The 22,549-nt window shown below is 36.0% G+C and overlaps 1 protein-coding gene across 4 annotated transcripts in view; it reads right to left on the bottom strand.

Moving 5' to 3' along the window:
- LOC115410373 (calcium-activated potassium channel subunit alpha-1-like) overlaps positions 1-22,549 on the bottom strand; it is a 283,875-nt gene that overhangs the window by 14,158 nt on the left and 247,168 nt on the right. For 3 of the 4 annotated variants that reach the window (XM_030121997.1, XM_030121998.1, XM_030121999.1), the window contains 8 exons: positions 22,149-22,272; positions 21,634-21,858; positions 19,482-19,674; positions 13,169-13,282; positions 6,855-6,985; positions 3,457-3,651; positions 1,000-1,118; positions 701-922 (listed from right to left, as the gene is read on the bottom strand). In XM_030121997.1, coding sequence (XP_029977857.1) covers positions 701-922; positions 1,000-1,118; positions 3,457-3,651; positions 6,855-6,985; positions 13,169-13,282; positions 19,482-19,674; positions 21,634-21,858; positions 22,149-22,272 — 1,323 coding nt within the window. Of the gene's footprint in view, positions 1-700; positions 923-999; positions 1,119-3,456; positions 3,652-6,854; positions 6,986-9,848; positions 10,070-13,168; positions 13,283-19,481; positions 19,675-21,633; positions 21,859-22,148; positions 22,273-22,549 lie in introns of those variants that run through there. The other variant, XM_030122000.1, reaches the window with a different exon arrangement.

Genomic DNA, 22,549 nt, shown 5'->3' with positions numbered 1-22,549 from the left:
GCTGTTTACATTTAACAGAGTATCTAGGTTATGAATTTAATGACTTTTAGTCTGATATTGCATCATAGTGATGTTTTCAAAATGTAACAGATGTTGATCATATTAATAGTTCATAAAAAATGTATTGTCAGAGTTTCTTTTCCATCATTGATATCACAAGCCCCACCTCTTCATTATTTTGATTGGTTGGTGAGATCGAGATGACACTAACATGGTGCTATTCTAAATGTTTTCCAACTCAAAGTGTTTGCATAACGATACATACGATTAATAAGGAAAACACTGCCTCTAGTGTGCTGGAAGTCTAATGATAGTTATTTGTTTCTGTTTGATCAGCCATTACATTGTCCCATAATAAGTAAAAAATATCCTATGTTTTTCGTAGCCCAGCCCTTGTTTTAGCCTAATGACAGAAAAGATCACAACTGAAGTCACTGCTTATGAATGTGGATTAAAAACACTGTGACATTATCTCACAACTATGTCGATGTGAGTGGATGAATAGACTCAGAGACCCTGTTCAGGAGGATTTCTGTTCTGCCCTGATGTAACACTGGGCCTCTGAGACACAGACTGTATAAAAGAAGGACGGTTCAGACAAACAGACAGACAAACAGACGTGTTGCAGTGCGTCCGGGCCCTGCAGGACGACACACTGTGCACGGACAGACAGTGAAGACAGCTTTAGAGGGGCACATACTTTTGTTTGTCTCGTGAGTCCCTGCTTTTGGTGCGGTTCGTGCGGTTGGTGGTCGGGATCGAGTGGACGGACGAGCTCTTTTTGCTGGAGGAATGGGACGAATGGGACGAATGGGAGAGGCTGGTTCGAGACTGGCCGGCGTTGTGGTCAAACTGCATCAGGCAGAAAATCAGGTCTGAGGGCACCAGCTCAAACGCGTAGGGAGGATTGGTTATGACGTACCTGCAGGACAGAGGACACACAGGAGGTCAGCTCTCAGGTGTGTTTTTGTTTTCCGCTGAATATGAGGATACACTCACCGTTTGGTACATTGGCTTTGCGTGTTTAGATGCGCGTCTCGTAATCGATAGATGCCGAAGCAGAGCATGTTGTATGTTTTCAGGGCTTTACAAAAGAGGTCACCATAGCAACCACCATCCTGCAACAGTGACGACAAAGATCATCATCAAACATAGAAGTCCTAGAATCCCAAATCAAAAGACATTAGAACAGTATGGTGATTTAAAGGTGCTTATATCTACTTTAAAATATTTGGGAATGACCTAAGTATCAGTGTTTAGATTAACCCTTTTAAGCCACTTTAACAGGCTGCCATATTTTCTTTGCAATAAAAGTGTAAGAAAATGGTGTTTTCAGGAAGAACTTAACTTTCAATATCTGGCCATTAATTATCATTATTTTAAATAATAAATACTTAAAATAGTGTGTTTTAGTAATAAAGAAAAAAAAACAGATGAAATTTTTTTAGTATATTTATCAGAAATAACTGTAAATGTCCATAACAAAACTTTTTGAGATTACAGAAATACATTTTTAACTATTTTACATCTGTTCAAACATGCTTTTTGGTCTTGAAAAACATTGAGTAAAAGGCAAGAAAGTATTTGCATATTCAACCTTCTATGGCACAGAACAGACTTAAAAAAAAATTGGAACCTGGACAACTTTAAGGAGTTAAACTACTCCCTTTCCAATTTTTTGGGAATATTGTAGAAAAAGCATATTTATAAATCAGACATTACATATCTTATATTCATCCTGCCTACAATACACTATCAGTTAAACAGAGCTTCAACCAACACTTATTTCCATTATTGAATAGTCAGATGAGTATTTTGACAATGAACTGTTTCAGATATGAACAAATCAAAAATGCTGGTTATAATCCACTCGGTTATATATTAAATTTGTCTTTTTTATTTGATCAGAAAGAAATACATTTTGGCTGATTTATGTAACATATTAACACAGGCTCTAATTTTCATACTGATGTAACCTGAACAAAGAATATACTGTATATTGAGAGGCTGCAGGTGAAAAGAATTGGTTAGATGTCAAAAAATAAACGCTTATTCATAATATTTTTAAAGTGAGTAAAATTGACAGATGGGTCTGGCCAAGTGGTACCGGATGGAAAGCCTTACAACATTTGTGTTTGCCCTTTCACTACTGTTTATTGTAGAAAGATGAATGATACCTCATTTTGCAGGAATAATGAGCACTTTTAAATGTGTAATTGAAAAACAATGTTTTCACCTAATTTTCTGGCTAAAAAATAGTAAAAACCCCTCGGTAATGGATGGACAGAAAATAAACATCTGACACTTTATAAAACCTGCCTTAAAGTGCGGCTCCAATTTTCATAAAACTGTAAAATCTTTACTGTTGCTCCTCTAGGGTGTCTATGTTGCAAAACAGTTTGTATTTTTTCAACATACAAGGGCATAAAATAGCAAGAGTTTTGCTGTTTCAGTAACAGATGGACAAGAGAGAATAATTACAAGTTTTAATTGTTTATTCAGCATATTTATAGTGCATATATCCTCCTGAGACCCAGTAAGTAAAAGTTTTGTTTTTTTTTCTTTTTAAATAAAGCTGTGAAATTCTTGTCCACTACAGAGGACAAAAATGCATTGCTGGATCTCAGGAGAATATAATATCTTCAAAGTCAAATATGTTAATAAACTAATTTAATACATTTTAACATATATCTATCTCAGTTTACTAGATATTTGTAACCACTGTAAAAAGAGTAGCAAAAGGTTTTTAAATTGACCTTACTACTTATCATAAGTATAAATATCGGTCCAACAGAAGAGGATCACAGTAATGCTTTGAATTACACTGACAGACAAAGAATGCAAACATAAAGTTATGCTGAATATAATGCCATCTAAGTATTTTTAAAACATTTTTCTAAAAAAATTAAACTTGTGCTGGAAACTAGAAATAATGTATTTTCAAAACATATAAGTCTTCAAAAGCTGATTGTAAATGTATTTTTTAATCTAGTGTTTAATCTAATGTTTACTTTCCCTTGACCAGCCCCAGATGTCTATATCTTTACTTTAGTCACTATCTGGTGTTACGTGCTGCAGTTTTCACTATCTTACTGTTTCAACTGTTACTAATAAAACTAGAGTGATTACTCACTTTGGAGAATCACTGAACCCCTATTTTAGACTGATGAGTTCTTTTCTAATCATTACAGCTCATAGGAGGTTTACTGGACTTTTACGTGTTTTCTCATGAAAACCAAACAGGAAAATAATTAGGTCATTTTTCAATAATGAGAATAATTGCATGCTGCTCATAAATGTCTAATATTTAATTGTATGATCCATTACCTGACCTGTCCTGGGACATAAAATCCTTGTTATTTCCCTGCTCTGTGATTCACACCTTTCCCCGTTTGTCTTCCCAACATAAGCCGACACAGACGTGTTGGCCCTCAGGTGACAGGACCAGTCACTTACCCCGAGGTCGGCGAAGGGCCCGTCGTACAGAGCCAGCTGTGCCACTCGACACCTGTCCCTGTTCGCTAAGGTCTGCGGCGTGCTGTATCCGCCTCGCAGCGCGTTCTCCTCCGCCAGCAGCCCCTCCAGCTCCGGCGTGGCCCCGCCTGTTACCAGCGTCCGGATCAAGGTGAGGATATTATCATTGAAGTATGTCTGAAGGAATGAAGGCAGAGGGGGAGTGAATCCTTAAGCCGACCAACAGAGTCACAACGGAGCCTCCTCACATGGCCCGACAGGCCGAGTGCCGAGATCTAACTCCGCTCTGTCACGTCACATCGCCGAGCAGCCGCCATGAACAGACAGGAGAATCAATTACTGCAGGTTACTCTCACTGCCATCACAGGAGTTATTTATACCGTCCAGGCTTTTCCAAAGGCTAAACAACCTGAATTACATGTGAAAAAACTTCAGTCAAGACAGACATCTGCAAACTGTAGTAGTTAATAACGCTGCCTTCATGTACTATCGACAAGATGATGCTTTCTACTTGTGAATTCAAAATTACAAGTATGATGCGTTCAAGTGCTTTTGTTGTCGTAGCAAAATGAAAAATGACCTACACACAATTTATCATGACCTGCTGCTTGAGTAAAACAGTTTTGGACGTGTTAATTCATCTGCTACAGCATTTTTTTTTTTTTTTTTTACAAATTGTGTATAACCCATAAGGACCCAGTGCTACTTTTGTGGCAGCTTCAAAATATGTTTTTTATCTTCATATTCAACTTTTCTTAATATTATCCTCTGTATTTTGTGTTTTTTTCCAGTGAAAAATCATGTATTTTCCTAAATTTATTCACTGATTATGTAGATGTTCATAAAAGATTAAAGATTCTTATTAGAGTTGAGGGTTATTATATCAGAAACAGAGAAAACTGAAGAAAAAGTGTCTTTTTTGGCAAAGATATCATTAACTGAACAAAAATTAAGTGTCATCATCTACTGTCACTGATCAAAAACTAAACACACAACATACTGAATGAATCCATAATTTATAAAGAATGAAAATACAATCATTAAGCACATTGTAGATGAGCTTATTAGTGATGAGTAAAACCATTATAACTGTTCTTATAAATCATATATATTAATGAGTATTCATGTCAGAAATATGCTTTATAAATGATGAATTCAGTATTTGTTCATGTTTAACTAATGCCTCATAGTGTGCACTTATTATAAAGTGTTACCAAAACATTTAATAACAGGCAGAATATTGTTAAAATTGTACTTACTTCTCTTAAGACATTTCAGGTTGTTCATATTTGTTCAGGTTATTCACATTTTTTGCGAAATTATACTTTGTTTTAGTGTAAATACATGAAAATATTTACATTTACAAAGAGAAACATTTGGAGTTGTCGTTATTTTTATGTTATCATGATAGTATTTTACTGGTCTGACCCACTTGAGATTGAATTGGTCTGAATGTGGAGCCGGAACTAAAAGAATTAGTGTAATTTTTGCATTTCACAGATTCATCCAAGGGCTGGACTGGACCCTTTGGCGGGCCGGATTTGGCCCCCGGGCCGCATGTTTGACACTTGTGATATAAAGCATTAAAACGTTCCCTCATTGGTCAGTTTACATATGCTACACATGACGTATCCAGCCCATAGTTAAAGCTGTTCTTCATTCTTAGTGATTTAAAGCGAAGCTGAAATGTTTTCCATATCAGATTTCTCCCTGAACTGACTGTACTGACTGTCTGTGCTCTGCAGCCTCTCGTCTCCCTTCTCGTGCAGCTCGGTGACATCTCCCTCGGCCGCTGACAGCACTATTGACTAAGATGATGGATGAGGCCTGTCCATTAGGTAGCATTACCTTTGTCTACACTGCAGAGCACTTGAAGGCAGCTTTGGTCTAACCTCCGTCAGACTGAGTGGCAGACAAATGAAGCCATCGTACTCCCATTCATGTCATCGTTTGCTTGAACTGAGGCAGAACTTTTAAGGGGGCACTGGATATTTTTCTGATGCGTGTCCTGATGTTAATAGAACATTTATCTGGGCATTTTTAACCCGTAAGGACCCAGGGGGACTTTTGTGTCAGTTCCCAAATTAATTTTTCTCAATATTTAGCCTTTCTCAAGTGATTTAGCACCATTTATTGTAATATTATCTTCTTTATTACCTCCGCCAAGGAGGTTATGTTTTTACCAGCGTTGGTTTGTTTGTCTGTCTGTGTGCAAGGTAACTCAAAAAGTTATGGACGGATTTGGATGAAAATTTCAGGAGATGTTGATACTGGCACAAGGAACAAATGATAAAATTTTGGTGGTGATTGGGGGTGGGGGGGCCACGGGGGCCCACTGATCTGCCTTGGCAAAGGTCTACGCTCTCTGAGTGCTTTTCTAGAAAAGACAGCGCAGACCTCCGCCAAGGCAGATCACCCCGATCACCACCATCATTTGTTCATTGTGCCAGTATCAACATTTCCTGAAATTTTCATCCAAATCCATCCATAACTTTTTGAGTTATCTTGCACACGGACAGACAAACAAACATCGGGGGGGACTGATCTGCCTTGGCGGAGGTCTGCGCTCTCCGAGTGCTTTTCTAGTTTTGTGTTTTTTTCATCGAAAATCAGGTATTTTCCTATATTTAATTTACTGATCATGTAGATGTTCATTAAAGCTCAGATTAAAGTTGAGGGTTATTATATCAAAAACTGAAGAAAAATGACTTTTTCAGTAAAATATATCATTAAACATAACTTTTTAGTTTATTTGGTATTGGTTTATTGTTCTTGTTTGTTGTTTTTAATTGTACAGCTTTTTATGTTTTTAATCTATTCTTGTATTGTATTCTTTTATATAGTTTTTAACTATTCTTCTGTATTTTTTTTTTTTTTTTTTTTTACAGTTGTTCTATGTCTTTTAATCTATTCTTGTATTGTACTCTGTTATTTTGGTTCTTATTTATTCCTCTGTACAGCACTTTGGTCTTTTGTGGTTGTTTTAAAGTGCTTTTACAAATAAAGTTGGATTGGATAAACCCAGTATGTTCAGTTGTAGAAGATGACAGTGTTTCCATGGTAACTACAGAGCCTCTGAATGTCCAAATGGGTCATATCTGATGACCATGAAAAGATTTTACACCAATTATTTACATGTAGTGATAGGATTAGTGGATCAACAGGTATTAAACAGTTTAGATCAGTAGATGGTTTTGGTTGATGGTGGATGTTTTTGGTCTTTATGGGTTCTACATGTACCACGTTTGAGCAGTTATTTGTTAAATTTGGGGAAATCTGTTTTTTCTGAAAGCATCCAGTAAAGTAAAAAGAAGTAAAATCCCATATTCGTGTCTTAATACAGTGAATGCGGTATATCAGTAAATTAAATACAGACTTACAGCACTCATTAATGAGTCCAGAACGCTGACGGCGAAGGCTGTCCCACAGGCAAAAGGCTGAGTGAGGTATAACTCCGTGTCCGGGTCGTCGTCGTCATCTTGGTCCAGGAACTGAACATTTGAGTCATTTACTAAAGAAAATGAAAATATATTTGTCATTGATTTTCTGCCCAGAAAACCGGGCCTAGTGAATTTGTGGAAAAAAAAGCATGAATCATGTGTTCAAGCATCAGAGAGGAGGAAACAAATGTGCAGTGTGGACAACAGTCAGAAGCTGCAGATATGGAGTGTATCAGAAATCAGAGTACAGTCTGATCAGATTCTTTGGTTATGAAAATGAATTTTAAGAAAACTCTGCGCTTAAAGTTATAATCCTTAAGAAGTGTCAACTGGTGTAAAAACAGGAGAAGTTGATTTATGTTAGCAACTGACAAATACAGCGTCCTATGGTTTTCTATAGTAATGACTGAGCCCTGGGTTCATTGTATTAACTCCAATCATTTATCTTCATTTTGCACAAATGGATGCATCTCCAACATTTAGAATTGACTTTAAACTGCCAATATTTGAACAATAATTCATCATTTCTACCACTGATCTTGGAATCATAATGGTTTTGTAGTGCAATGGCTTCTATTTTGATTTACACATTGTATGTGAACTACTGAATAAAAGTATAACATTATTAGGCTCAAATGTACTGAACAAAACCAGGATAAGGGCCTTTTTTCCACTTAAAGTGACTTAACCCTTTCATGCAATTATGAGAACCTTAGTGACGATATTTTTCCTGAGTGTTTTTATTCCTCTTTAGGCATGAAAAACCCATGCAATTTAGTTGTTTGTTTTTTTTAAGGAGTTACAAAAATGTCCACTCAGCCAGACCCCATGTATTTAATTTCTGAAGCAAAGAAATATGTATTTAAAACCTAATATCAGAAAATGATATGGAAAACTATGCAATAAAAACATTTTTAATGCTGCTAATCAGATGTTTTCCCACATTATAACATACTCTAATACTAGTTATTATTCACTTGATGGAGATAATATGCAAAAAAGACCCTGTTTTGTTTGTTGATTTACATTAAAACATGTCACTGCAGATCAGGTTTATCAAGAACAGCATAGTTACAGTAACAGTATGAATTGCACTGTATGGGATGATGCATAAGTGTCCACTGTGTTGGCTGATAAAACCCATGAATATACAAGAGAACAGCTGTAGAATAGCTGTCCACTGTAGTGACCACTATGCATGAAAGGGTTAATTACATTTAAGTAGTTTTATAAGTCGGCACACTGCAAATTATTTGTCTCTTACCAAGATAAAAAAACAAACTTAAATTTAGAAGTGTTAGATAATTATGTTAAGAGTTAATTTCTTATTTTAAGTGTTCATACATGTAGGCATGCTTATTTCTAGATTTAACTATCTAAATTCAAGAATGTTTAAGTGAAATCATCTTGCTGCATGGACAGAATTTCACTTGTTCTGAGGACCTTTTTCCTCAGATTTAGTGTTTTTATCTTGTTTTTAGGCACCCCCTTTTTTTGCAGTGCATCTTGTCAGACTGAAAAGTTAATTTCATTTACAAATACCTGATTACTTACGTACTTCTTTATGTTTTTAATTTATTCTTATGTCAGTTCTTAAAGGTCTGAAACGGGAAAGAAACAATGTTACTCTATGCGACTGCATCCGATGCAAATACATTAGAAAATAGTTAATAATTTATCACATACTGTCGTCAAAGGTCACAACAGTCTCACACCAGCGACATTAAGTACTTGTGCATTACTGTCTTAAAGGGGTCATATTTTGCTAAACCCACTTTTATTAGTCTTTGGTGCATTTATTTGTGTGTTTGGGGACCTTAATAGTTTGTAAAGTTTGAATTTGAATCCTCCAGGTGCTGCGAAGCTATCTTTATATTCATTTTGGCAAAAATTTAGTTTATTTCTGCTACCCATTTTAATTCCTTCTTAATTTGTTACGTCTATAACTAGTTACGTCGCAACATTTGCACATTTAAGGTCAACATTTTTCTGAGTACGACATAATTGTTTATCAGCAGCGGTTGTAGCAAGAACTGAAAATATGTCCGAACTTTGAGCTGATTATCTAAAATGTTCCATTTTTGGTTGTATTAACGAACACAAGTGGCTGAATGGGACAGAGCAGAACGGAGGGGGTGGGGCATTTGCATTTAAAGGGCCAGCGCTCCGAACCACCTTTCTGGTGTCATTACTCAGAAATAGGGCTGAAGATGGACCTGTGTAGTTGAATTAATGAAGAATTCAGACCCAAGCATAGCATTTACAGTTTATGTAGACCACAGGGAAATGTTTTAAAATGCATCATCCCATTTAAAAAAGTTAAGTATCACTCCTTTAAAACTGGGATTGTTTTTTTTTAGATGTTGGCGGAAATCTTAAGGATTATAATTTAAGGCGCATAAAATGAAACAATGTGTGTTTGTTTCTTTTCTCTGCCACATTCCATATCCAGGCCGTTCATGCGCTGTGACACCATGCATATTGTCAAAGCTCCTGGCCTCCACTCAAAGTCCTCCTGAGGTCAATAGAAGTAACACCAATATGCCACTGTTTGTCTTGTAAATCCAAGACAGAACTTCCAATTACTTGCACTTGTATGTCAAAACAAATGAAAGTATCTCATTGCCCCAGAACCTTCTTTGAAGATGTCTATGAGCACAAAAAAACACATGCAGTAGCTGGAAGAAAGTAATGATGTAAAATTTAGTCGGACTGCTACTTCTGTGAGGACTGAAATAAATGTCAGTCATATCGACTGGGCTGAGATGAAAGAGGGCACGGGCCGGAGAATGCGATCCGACAGAAGATGCTACGAAAACAGCCACAAGGGCTTCTGAGGGGATCAAAGGCCTTGTAATTCTGAGAAAAATAAAAGGGAGAAATTTAGCTTTGAGATAAGGGGCCAAAACAAGACAGGCAATTTCAACCAGAACCAAGGGTAAAATGTGCTCAAAGTGATGCCATGGGAATGGACTGAGCCTCTTGTGCAGAGAGAGAAATCAAAAGAAAGCTGATATGGAGGCAGTGGCAGTTACAACACTGCAGTACAGGACACTTCTTACCCAGCTCAGTTATCATTTGTATGCTGGTCCCACTGCTTTTATCCTGACTGAATGAAATCACAGGCAGCTTTTTGCCTGGCTTTGCTAATGGCGCTAGACAAGTGTTGAGGAAAAACAGTTACTGGAGCATGTCAACAAGGGACAAACAAGCATAAAGACTCCACTTTTAGTACAGTTAATCAACCGCTGGCAGGCTGTAATGGCACAAAATGCATTTTTCAGCTCTGCTTACGACTGCTTTAAGGGTCAGTTTGGAGTCTTTGGAGTGTGGTTGAATGAGGTACTTGTCCATTGTCACATTGTCTATCAGTGGATAAGTCATAGATAATAGAGGTCAGACGGCTTCATGTTTAGAAAAGAAGGCAGGAAGATAAGAACATCTACACAACACATACAGTGATGGGAGTAGGGATGCAACGATATGAAAATTTCATATCACGGTTACTGTGACCAAAATTATCACGGTTATCATTATTATCGCGGTATTGCTGAAGTTGTGCTCAAAATGTTCAAAAAGTACTTATACACTGAAATAATTTAACCAAGTTGTATTTAAAAAAACAAACACAAAAAACAATAATTGGCACAATGTACTTTCTTTTGGCAGAAACATTCAAATATTAACCCTTAGTGGTCTGAGCCTATTTTGTCCGTTTTTCAGTACTTTTGATTTTGCTTTTATATACTATATAAACAAATGTTTACTATACCCATGTTTGGTATCTTTTTTTTCAGCACAACCTCATCTACATCATCTGCCTATTATTTTTTCATTTTAACCTTCTACTATATCAACACAAAAGGACAGAAAACACACAAAAAATATATAAAATCCGATTTGAAAAATGAATATAATTTATTGCATAAATAACACAAAGATACTTAATGACCCTTTTCAAAGACTTTAAAAGTGAATATTGGTTCCAAATATTAGGTATATAAAATCAAAATTGTAATAAATTAAAACTATACTCAAATATTTGACATAAAAGCAGATCTTAAGGTTTTTTTCCCCTAAAAGTGCGGTAATCAAACACGGTTATCATGATAATTAGAATTTAAACGGTAATACTAACCGTCTGCAATTTTACTGTGTATTATATTAACAGATTACTTTTTGCTGTAACGCAGTAGTGTAAAGGCATTAATAATCAATTTTCAATAATATTTACTTGGTACATATTCAATACAACTTGCGTTACAACACACTTTTTACCCATAATTTAATTGCTGAAATGGAAAAAAAAAAAAAAAATTGCAAGAACTTAAGCAAAAAAAAATACATCAGGAAAGTTCTATTTCCTGTTGGTGTTCAGCCGACGTATGCTCATTACTAACCCTAACCCTGCTTTACAGAAGCTAGTTAGCATTAGTATGATCCCTGTGATCAGCAATGACAAGGTAAGCTAACATTTCCATGATTACATAGAATTCTTTATCGATAGCAAATTTATCTACCGGTGCTGTCCTTGGTGCCGCACCCCCGTTTGAACAAATAAGATGTTGAAAAAAATGCAAGTGTTCCTGCTGGGATTTGAACATCATAGACTGTAGTGTTACTGAACTATCCGTCCACATGTACTTCAGGGCGCAAATGTATGCGTCCCAAGGCTCTCCTATCTCTTGTATTGGGTGGGGGTTATTATATGACTTTTTGGGGGGGGGGGGGGGGTGTCTACTGTGCACACACCATTTCTGACGAGAGTCTGTATGTAACTCCAAAGTAATACAGGAGTCATGTAACGCATTACTATTCTGAGACAGTAATATTGTAAGGTAAGGAATTACTTTTAAATAACAGTAACAAGTAATCTATAATGGATTACAGTTTGACAGTAACTTGCACAACACTGAATACATATGTGTGGATACTCTGAATACAAAATAAATAAATTACTGAGGCAACAGTAGCATCAGTAAGTGTGTTCTGTAAACTGAAATGACTGTTTTTCTAGCTTTGAAGACGGTGAAATACAGTAATGAAAGAAAGTTTTCGTTCACCCCATGGATTTGTGATTTATTGCATTAATTACACTGGTCAACAACAAATTTATTGTTTAAGTTTTTTGAGCTGATTTAGGATCATTTTGGTGTGCTGAATCCAAAAATCACATTAATTTTGCTCAATCAGGTCAACTTTCTGAACTATGCTACATATTGGCTTTTTAACATTTTTGCTTACATTTATGGGCATTTTCACATCATATGATACAAAATTCTTTCATATTTCTTGCAATAAACGAGTTCTGAAGATTTTACTTTTGCCAATTTATGATTAATGTTTTTTTAATATTACAGGTGAATGAAATGGCTTCGACTAGAAGATCTTGCAAAAATAAGCCCGACGTATTCTGCTACATCTGCGGTGAATACACCATTGTACCTAACAGGAATCAAGTGATCAAATGATTTTTTATTCTCTTAAAACCCATTTTGGGTGAGAACTATATAAAAAAATCAACTGATAAAGTCATAAAAATGTAATCAATTTTGTGAGAAGATAAAATTTTTCAAAATCAAATTAGCAAAAAAACCTGACCTGATTGAGAAAAACAGATGTCATTTTTGGATTTAGCGGTGCAAAATGGTCCTAATTCAGTTGAAAAAACCTAGACAACTTGCAAAAAACATTTCTTTTGTAACCCAGTGTAATCTTAAGTCACTGAACTCTGTCAAGTATTGTTCCATTCTCCAAACCCACATGCTCTCTTCTGCACATGCTCCGTTCCCTCAGGTCAAAACTGGATGTTTCAACAGATAACGAAGCACATCCAGGACATGACATGTTGAAACTGTCAAGAATTTAGTTTTTGTGTTTAAAATAAAGGAAAAAAAATCTCTGAATTTGTCTGCATCTGACTTTTCTACAAATATTTCAGCATTTTTCAGATTGTGTAAAATTTTAAATGTGTACCAAAACTTTTTCCCACTACTGTATGGACTTCAGTTCCCCAACAGACAGGTCGTGTCATGGCGTCTGTCCACAGTGGGACATACAGATCCACAGTTTTGACCCCATAAATCCACAGCTCAGTTGAACCACCATTTACTGAAGATCATTCACTGCCTATGGAGAAGTACCTCATTCAACCCCGCATTAAAAATCCAAACTAAACCTTTAAATGACAAAAACACACAATAGTAGAACTAGTCTCTCTATCAGTGGGCATATACGCAGTAGAATGGACTTACCTAGTTCTGTGATGATGGGAATATTTGCTCCGGTGGTGACTGAAGTCTGTCGGACCAATCCATGAACTGGACTGTTCTCAGGAGAAGATCGGTCCATCCCTGGAGGAGTGAAGCCTAAACACACACACAACATGAAACTGTTAAAAAAAAGTCATGTCTCACTACATAAATGAGGGTTAATGTAAAAAAAATAAATAAAAAATCAGAGTAATACATCTTTAGGCATATATAACTGTAACTGAAAACAGCATGAGCACAGGCAAATATTGTACTTCAAACTAATATTGTATAAACTGTAATAATGTACAAACTAATAGTGTTCATGCTACATTTATCTGACAGCTACAGTTGCTTTTGATTAGATTTATTAACTGCTACGGTAACTATCAAAAAAGTTGCCCATTAACAAATGTTTGTTATTGTTGAAACTTCTTGTTTTTAATATGCATTGCAACTGCCTTAAAAAAGTACATACTGTTGTATTTGTAATGCATACAATTAGAACATTACTTATACCTACGTTGCACATTTAGGACCACATATGAAAGTGGCCTGGGTTGAATTTGGAAAAAATCAAATTTGCGCTGTTCAAACTGTCTTTAACAGATCTGATACAGGTCACATACGGTTAAAAAAAAAAAAAAAAAAAAAATCAGATTTGGGACACATTTACCTGCAGTCTGAACGCAGCTTTACTGGCTACAAAAACACACGATAGTATCGTACAGTCGCAGAAAAAATTATTAGACCATCAAATGTCATCAAAAACAAAGGTTACGCAATCCAGTACTAACTCCTGTGTGTATCATGTGACTAACACAGACAGAAAAGAAAACATGGAATGCCTAAAAGCACTGTTTTTGTCAGTACAATGCCTTAGCTATTGATGTAAGAACTGAAGAGATTTTGGTTATTATCAAGAAACCATGTAAAATGGATAGATATCAACTACACATATAGGGATGTATTAATGAAAATTTCATATCATGGTTATTGTGACCAAAATTATCATGCTTATCATTATTATCGCGGTATTATTGAAATTGTGCTCAAAATGTTCAAAAAGTACTTATGCTCACACTGAAATAATTTAACCAAGTTGTATTTAAAAAATTAAATAAATAAATAAATAAAATAATTGGCACAATGTACCTTCTGTTGCAGAAACATTCAAATATTAACTCTTAGTGGTCTGAGCCTATTTTGTCCATTTTTCAGTTCTTTTGATTTTGTCTTTAAATACTATATAAACAAATGTTTACTATACCCATGTTTGGTATCTTTTTTTTTAGCACAACTTTATATCATCTGTCTATTTTTTTTTTTTTCACTTTAACCTACTATATCAACATAAAAGGCCAAAAAACACACACACAAAAAATCTGATTTGAAAAATGTATATAATTTATTGCATTAATAACACAAAGATGCTTAACGAACCTTTTCAAAGACTTTAAAAGTGAATATTGGTTCCAAATATTAGGCATATAAAATCAAAATTGTAATAAATTAAAACTATACTCAAATATTTGACATTAAAGCAGATCTTTACATAGGGCTTTTCCCCTAAAAGTGTGGTAATTAAACACGGTTATCATGATAATTACAATTTAAACGATAATACTAACCGTCTGCAATTTTACTGTGGTTTATCGTTATACCGGTAATCGTTACATCCCTATACACATATAAGGTCAAGACTTCTAACAAACATTTCTCCGAATATGCCATAATTGTTTGATTGGGTTTGATGTCTTATTTATTGCTATTCATCCTTTTATTTTATTTTATGGCACTGAGGAGGGTAAGCTCTACCTAGTTTTGTTGTATAGCAATTGCACAATGACAATAAAATCTATTCTCTTAAATTAAACTCTTAGGAGCTATTTTTGTTGTTATCACTATATTTGTCCAAACACATGTACCTTTAGTTGTACCAGGCATTAAAATGAACAAGAAATTGCTGCAAAAAAAATGTATAACAAGGAATTGGGGGAAGATGAATGTACCATCAAAGGATCAATGGATAACTAAGATCGAGGACATATTTCTAATGGAAAAACTAACACACAGATTGAGACTACAAGAACCGCAAATGAACAAAAAGTGGAAAAAATGGACATTATATAAGCAAAATAATTGATAAGACTGTACTACCCAGACTTATTTATTTATGTTGTTGGTTTTTTTTTTTTTTTTTGTTATTGTTCTTTTAAAACTAATAAAACATAAGTTACAAAAAAAATAAAAATAAAAATAAAAAATGAAGAAGAAATTGAAGAAAACAAGGGGTGGTCTAGTAATTTTTTCCGCAGCTGTGTATATGCAGTGGAGCCAGGTTTTTACTTTATTTCCGATACTTCTTGCATACTTCACCAATAAGGCTTCTGTTCTTGTTACTGTAACGCTGCGTTTTCAGTACTGTTGCTACTTTTAATCTCGACACTTCCTCTGCAGACACAAACAGGCAGATCAGCAGAACTAAGACGCTGGGGCCATTTCATCCATTCTCACCATCTGGTTAAGCATAAAGTTGCTGAGTGTGATGTTATCATATTTTTGACAAGGTCCAATATTAGCTCATATATAATAGATGTGACATTCTGCTCATTTTGTTTCCCTTAGATTGCGTGTGCGTGGACATGGAAAACCTTTTACACACATAAAAAAAAAAGCAAGCATGTACAGTACGAAGCCATGGAATAGAAAATAAGTGACGCAAGATTGAATCCAAATTGACTTGACATTCCTGGCTTTCCTCAGACTGACAAGTAAGCACATTAAATCAGTGATGCTGTATGTATTATACATAGGCCGTGTTTTGACATCCATCACTTACTGCTGACTAAGGCAGACGCGAGGTCATACATGTATTAGACGAGTAATGAAATTGGCAGAGAGGGTTTTTTTTTTTTCTTCCTTACTCAGGTCAAAGGTTTCTAAAAGCATCGCTCTCAATGCCACTGAATGGCCATTACTGATGGCCTCCACAAGCACCTGAACGTGTCCTGTTCATACATTATTCACATGGAGATTAATTACGTAAACTAGTGCTACATAAAGTGCAAAATAAAACAAGTACTTCTTTAATAATTCAGTTCTATCACAGGTGTGTATCACTGCTAAAACACAGTACCATCCAAATATCTGCGCATAGATGAGTCCAGATCTTGCATAAGCTGTTAGATCTTGATGATGTTTGTAAACTATATGGACAAAAATATTGGGACAGCTGTAAGATGTCCTGTTTGTGCTGATTTGAGGTAAAAATATTTCCTTAAAGTTCAATAAGAGATTTTTTTCCAAAGTGAGATGTGAAGAAAGTAGAGGGTTAGTTGTGGTAGAAAATTATTATTTACAGTCAGAGCATGATTTTTTTTTTTTAGAAATTTAGAGGTAGAACATTTAAAATCATAGTCATGCATAAAAAAACAAAATAATGTGCTGATTTGAGATATAAACAATATTTCCTTGAAGTTCAATGAGAGATTTTTCCTCCTAAGTGAGATGTGAAGAAAGTTGATGGTTAGTTGTGGTAGAAAATTATTATTTTCAGTCAGCACATATACATTTTTTTTTAGAAGTTTAGAGGTAGAACATTTAAAATCATAGTCATGCATAACAAAACAACAAAATAATGTGCGGATTTGAGATATAAACATCAATATTTCCTTGAAGTTCAATGGGAGATTTTTCTTCCTAAGTGAGATGTGAAGAAAGTCAATGGTTAGTAGTGGTGGAAAATTATTATATATAGTCAGAGCATGAAAAATATTTTAGAAATTTAGAGGTAGAACATTTAAACTCATAGTCATGCATAAAAAAAACAAACAAAAAAATAATAGTAATGTTGAAAGAAATTAAGTAAAAACCATCTCTGTGGCATTTTGGAAGCAAAGAAAACAATTTAAACAAAACTAACCAATGCAATTTAATGACATTTATCACATTATTAACTACCTGGCCAAAAAAAAAAAAAAAAAGTCGTACATGCAGTATTTCACTGCACCACCTTTGGTTTTCAACACAGGAGACATTCACTGGATTTAACTAAGCAAATAGTTCAGATCCTTCCATAGGCAAATACTGCAGTGGTTAATAATGTTTCAGCTGTAACAGGTTATTAAACTGTAACAGATGCAGGAAGTAGCCCCTCATGTCTATAATGTCAAAAAGATTGGACAATGCCAGGACTGATCAGGATCATCAGGCTTATGACAGAATAGTTCAGGGAGAGTGAGTCCAGACTGTAATTTAGGATGTGATGAAGACCTGATGCAACGGTTCGATTCTCCATCACCAATAATTAATGCAACTATGGAAGGAAAGAATATTATGAACCTTATTGTGACGGACGATAGATAGATAGATAGATAGATAGATAGATAGATAGATAGATAGATAGATAGATAGATAGATAGATAGATAGATAGATAGATAGATAGATAGATAGATAGATAGATAGATAGATAGATAGATGGGTTGGACAAAATAATGGAAACACCTTAAAAAATCAACAAAATATAATTTAATATGGTGTAGGTCCGCCTTTTGCGGCAATTACAGCCTCAATTCTCCGAGGTATTGATTCATACAACTTGTGAATTGTTTCCAAAGGAATTTTAAGCCATTCTTCAGTTAGAATACCCTCCAACTCTTTAAGAGATGATGGCGGTGGAAATTGACGTCTTACTTGAATCTCTAAAACTGACCATAAATGCTCAATAATGTTGAGGTCTGGGGACTGTGCCGGCCATATGAGATGCTCAACTTCATTAGAATGTTCCTCATGCCATTCTTTAACAATTCTAGCTGTATGGATTGGGGCATTATCATCTTGAGGTGAAGGTGTTTCCATTATTTTGTCCAAACCCTGTAGATAGATAGAGCAGCGTTACATTATGTAAACATTATGTGCCAAACAGGATGTGACAGTGAATGTCTCCCGTATTCAAAACCAAAGGTGGTGCAGTCAAATACTGCATGTGTGACCTTTTTTTTGGACTGGGCAGTGTAAAACTATGACATTTTTAGCCCACCCCCCGAAGGGAAGGGGAGGCAAAGGGGTATTGTTTTTGGTAAATGGACTGCACTTATAGAGCACATTTTCTACACCTTCATAGTGCCCACAGTGCTTTACAAAGCCTCACATTCACACACACACACACACTCATACACCAGTAGGCGGCTGCCAGACCATACTGGGAACGACTTAGGGTTCAATGTCCTGCCCAAGGACACTTCAACAGGTGGACAGTTGGAGCCAGGATTCAAACCGCCGACCCTTTAGTAATTGAATCCGCTCTACTATTCCCGACTTTAAAACAGTTCTGCTTGTGTATAAGTCTGTCCATGGTCTAGCACCTAAGTACATCTGTGACATGATGGTCCCATATGAACTATCTTGGACCCTGAGAACCTCAGGGACTGGTCTTTTGCTGGTGCCAAGAGTCAGGACTAAACACGGTGACGCTGCGTTTCAGTTCCATGCAGTTAAAACCCTGGAACAGCCTTCCTGATGGCGTGGACAGGCCTCTACTGTGACAATATTTAAGTCCAGGCTGAAAACGGCTCTGTTCAACTGTGCACAGAACAACTGAAAGGGTTCTGTCTGCACTCCTCTTTTAACCTTATTTTAATTGATTATTATTTATGTTTTATGTTTTAATTGTAAATGTATGTTTTGAACCTGTCTCTTTTCCATTTTTGTAAAGCACTGTGAATTGCCCTGTGTATGAATTGTGCTATACAAATAAATTTACCTTGCCTCAACTGAGCCACAGCCACCCTTTTTGGTTCGGTTTTGGCTGTTTATTTGTTTGTTTACTCTTGAGCAGCAAAACTATTGGTTCAGTTCATACCGAATTGGGTTTACAGACCATCAGTGACCCAGAATATATGTTTTTACATTTTGGGAAAGGTAGGTCAAAGTTCAAATTTTAATGATTTTTTAACATCTGAATTCAACGTGTCCCAATACTTTTGTCCACATAGCATAGGAAGGACTTCCCACATGAGGATGGACAGTCATCCATATCTGTGTTCATTTTTGGGTTGTTACATGATGAATCTGCTTGTCTCTGCGCTGCACATCCATGTGCTTACACCTCTGTGTTTATGCCTATGCTTGTTGCCACCAATTAGGTTTGAGAGGAAACCAGGTGGTACAGTAACCTGAGGAATAGTCAGTTGGGTTTACTGTCAACCGCGGTGACAGCAGGTCAGCCTGGCAGCGCCCGGTGAGGGATATTCTGCGTGCCAGGGCGCTGTCCCTTCCAGGCGGTGCACTGAACTATGATAGGGCGCTCCTTACCTTGGGAATTAGCCTGCAAGACCCCGATGCTGTCGTCAAACAGCATGGATTTGATGTTGAGTGACGCCAAGATGCATTCTTTGTCCTGCAGTGATGCGTCGTCAATATTGTTCTGATTGGCTGACAGGATGACACACATGTCGCAGAGGTTGATGTTGACAGCCCTCAGATCTGCCCGGCTCAGCGGTGTGCCCTTTAAGAGGAGGTGAAGGGGAGAATTGGTTATCGCACCTCCACGATTTTATATATGATGTACAGAGTGGATGGCACTGGGGAATGTCATTGTACCTGTTACAGTGACAATAAAGAGATTCTACTCTATTCTATTCCATTCTATTCTTTTTTTCATTCTACTCTATTCTACTCTACCCTGTTTTATTTTATTCTATTCTATTCTATTCTATTCTAATATTCTACCATATTCTACTCTATTTTATTTTATTCTATTCTACTCTATTCTATTGTACTCTATTCTATTTCTCCATTTCATTCTACTCTATTCTACTTTACCCTATTCTATTCCACTCTATTTCATTCTACTATATTCTACTCTACCCTGTTCTATTCTACTCTATTCTACTATATTCTAGTCTACTCTCCTATTCTATTCTATTCTATTCTATTCTTTTCTTTTTTTCATTCTACTCTATCCTACTCTACCCAGTTTTATTCTATTCTGTTCAATTCTATTCTACTACTCTACCCTATTCTACTCTATTCTACTTTGCTCTACCCTATCCTATTCCACTCTATTTCATTCTACAATATTCTGCTCTACTCTGTTCTGTTCTATTCTATTCTATTCTATTCTGGTCTACTCTCCTATTCTATTCTATTCTATTCTATTCTATTTCATTCTACTATATTCTACTCTACTTCACTCTACCCTATTCTATTCCACTCTATTTCATTCTACAATATTCTACTCTACCCTGTTCTGTTCTATTCTATTCTATTCTGGTCTACTCTTCTATTCTATTCTATTTCATTCTACTATATTCTACTCTACCCTATTCTATTCTATTCTATTCACTCTTCCTGTTCTATTCTATTCTACTCTACTGTACTCTATTCTATTCTAGCATCCCTTTTTGACCATATAATATTAAATAGTATATTATATTATTATAGTATATAACAGTATATCAGCCTTGTATATTTAACGGGTATACAGCACAAGTCTTTTGGCATTCTGTTTACATTTGAGTAAAAAAGTTATAACCTCTTCAGACCCAGTTATGCATTTCTGCCCTCTGTAGGTGACAAGAGTTTCACAGCTTTACTTAACCTATAAAGACCCAGTGCTGCTTGTGTTACATGAAAGAAATCCAGGTTCTAGATCATAGACGTACATATGTGGTTGTTAATATGCAAATTATCAGTACAATAGCTCATAAATATATATTTTCATTTGTTTTAAAAGGTTCATTAATGCCATAAAACAGCTGGTCAGTGTAGATTTTAACCCAATAAATAAAGGAAATAGTGATTTTTAAGGGGACTGTTTTCTGTGGCGGATTAATCCACATGTATTAATATCAGCAATGGAGGAGTTTGTTATACTCAGATACACACAGATATTGTTCAGAGGATGAATTCAGTGTTGGATTTCTTTGACAATAAAGAAAACATACATAAACATCTACACTATGCTTATTGTTATATGTTTCTAGGGGATAATATTCTGGAATATCAGTTTATTAGCTCAAATCAGTTTACTTGGAAAGTTGTCTTTTTCAGAGTTAGGTAACAACTGGAATATCAGTGCATGTAAACAGTCGGTGATTTTGCAAATAGAACCAGGAGAGAACTGGTTTCATTTGTTATAAAAGATTCATTAATGTCATAAAACACCTGGTCAGTGTAGATTTTAACCTAATAAATAGGGGAAACTGTAATTTTAGGGGGACTATTTTCTGTGGCGGATGAATCCACATGTATTAATATCAGCAATGGAGGAATTTGTTATACTTCAGATACACACAGATACTGTTCAGAGGATTAATTCAGTGTTGGATTTGTTTGACAATAAAAAAAATATATATATATAAATATCTACAGTTTTCTCATTGTTGTTTGGTTCCAGGGGATAATATCAACTCAAATACACCAAAACTGACATCTCTGTGTTGAATATTTGATGAATGCTCACGGGCAGAATGGAGACTTTTGGGAAATTGTGGAGCGTCTCCCACTCTCTCTTCAGATACTCGAGGGATCCGACGAACACGATGTGCTTCAGCTCGTGGTAGTGGAAGTTACTCGCTCTCAGAGGCATGACGAAGTTTCTGAGGCCAATCAGCGCCGATTTCACGTCTCCGAATATGCAAACGACCACATGACCGCTCAGAACCGTCATGGCTGCCTCGCTCCGGGTCTGATGGCAAAACAGGAAGACATTTGACATAAATGTTAGTGTTTTCTCTTCCTTCAGTGGAACATATCACACACTCAATGACTGCAGGAGAGTATGAATTGAAAAATGGCATATGTATTAATAAGCGACGTGTTCTATGTACAGGGCCCCCGCGTAGCAAATGACATGTCAAACAGCTCATTACAGAGTGTTTAAGTGCCCTGTCAGCCTCTGATGGTGTGTCGGGACATGACACATCTGTCACCGGGCAGAAAAGTGTCGAGCACAAATGACGAGGCAGCAGAACTCACCAATATGACCTTCTCGATGTCTTTGGACGGGCACCAGTGAAACATCCCCGTGGAGTCGTATTTCTTCACGTTCTCGTCCATGCTCTCGATCTGCTCGCTCCCAGGGATGAGGAGAGGGTCATGTCTTGAAAAAAAAACAAAAAAAGAAGAAAAAAAACCTGGTTCTTAGTATTTTAAGACTGCCATTAGAAGAGGCCGCCGAAGTGTTTTCATGTTTTCTTTGCAATAAAAGTGTCAGAAAATGTCTTTTCTTGCCAAGTATTTTGCACCTTTGTTTTCAGGAAGAACTTAACTTTCAATACCTGGCCTTTAAAGGGGTCATGTTTTGCTAAACCCACTTTTATTAGTCTTTGGTACATTTATTTGGACCCTAATGGTTCATAAAGTTTGAATTTGAACCC

The sequence above is a fragment of the Sphaeramia orbicularis genome, chromosome 19 (genome assembly GCF_902148855.1).
Source record: "Sphaeramia orbicularis chromosome 19, fSphaOr1.1, whole genome shotgun sequence".
Lineage (NCBI taxonomy): Eukaryota > Metazoa > Chordata > Actinopteri > Kurtiformes > Apogonidae > Sphaeramia > Sphaeramia orbicularis.
The sequence above is the reverse complement of the archived record's forward strand: the minus strand, read 5'-3'. Positions and strand labels throughout refer to the sequence as shown.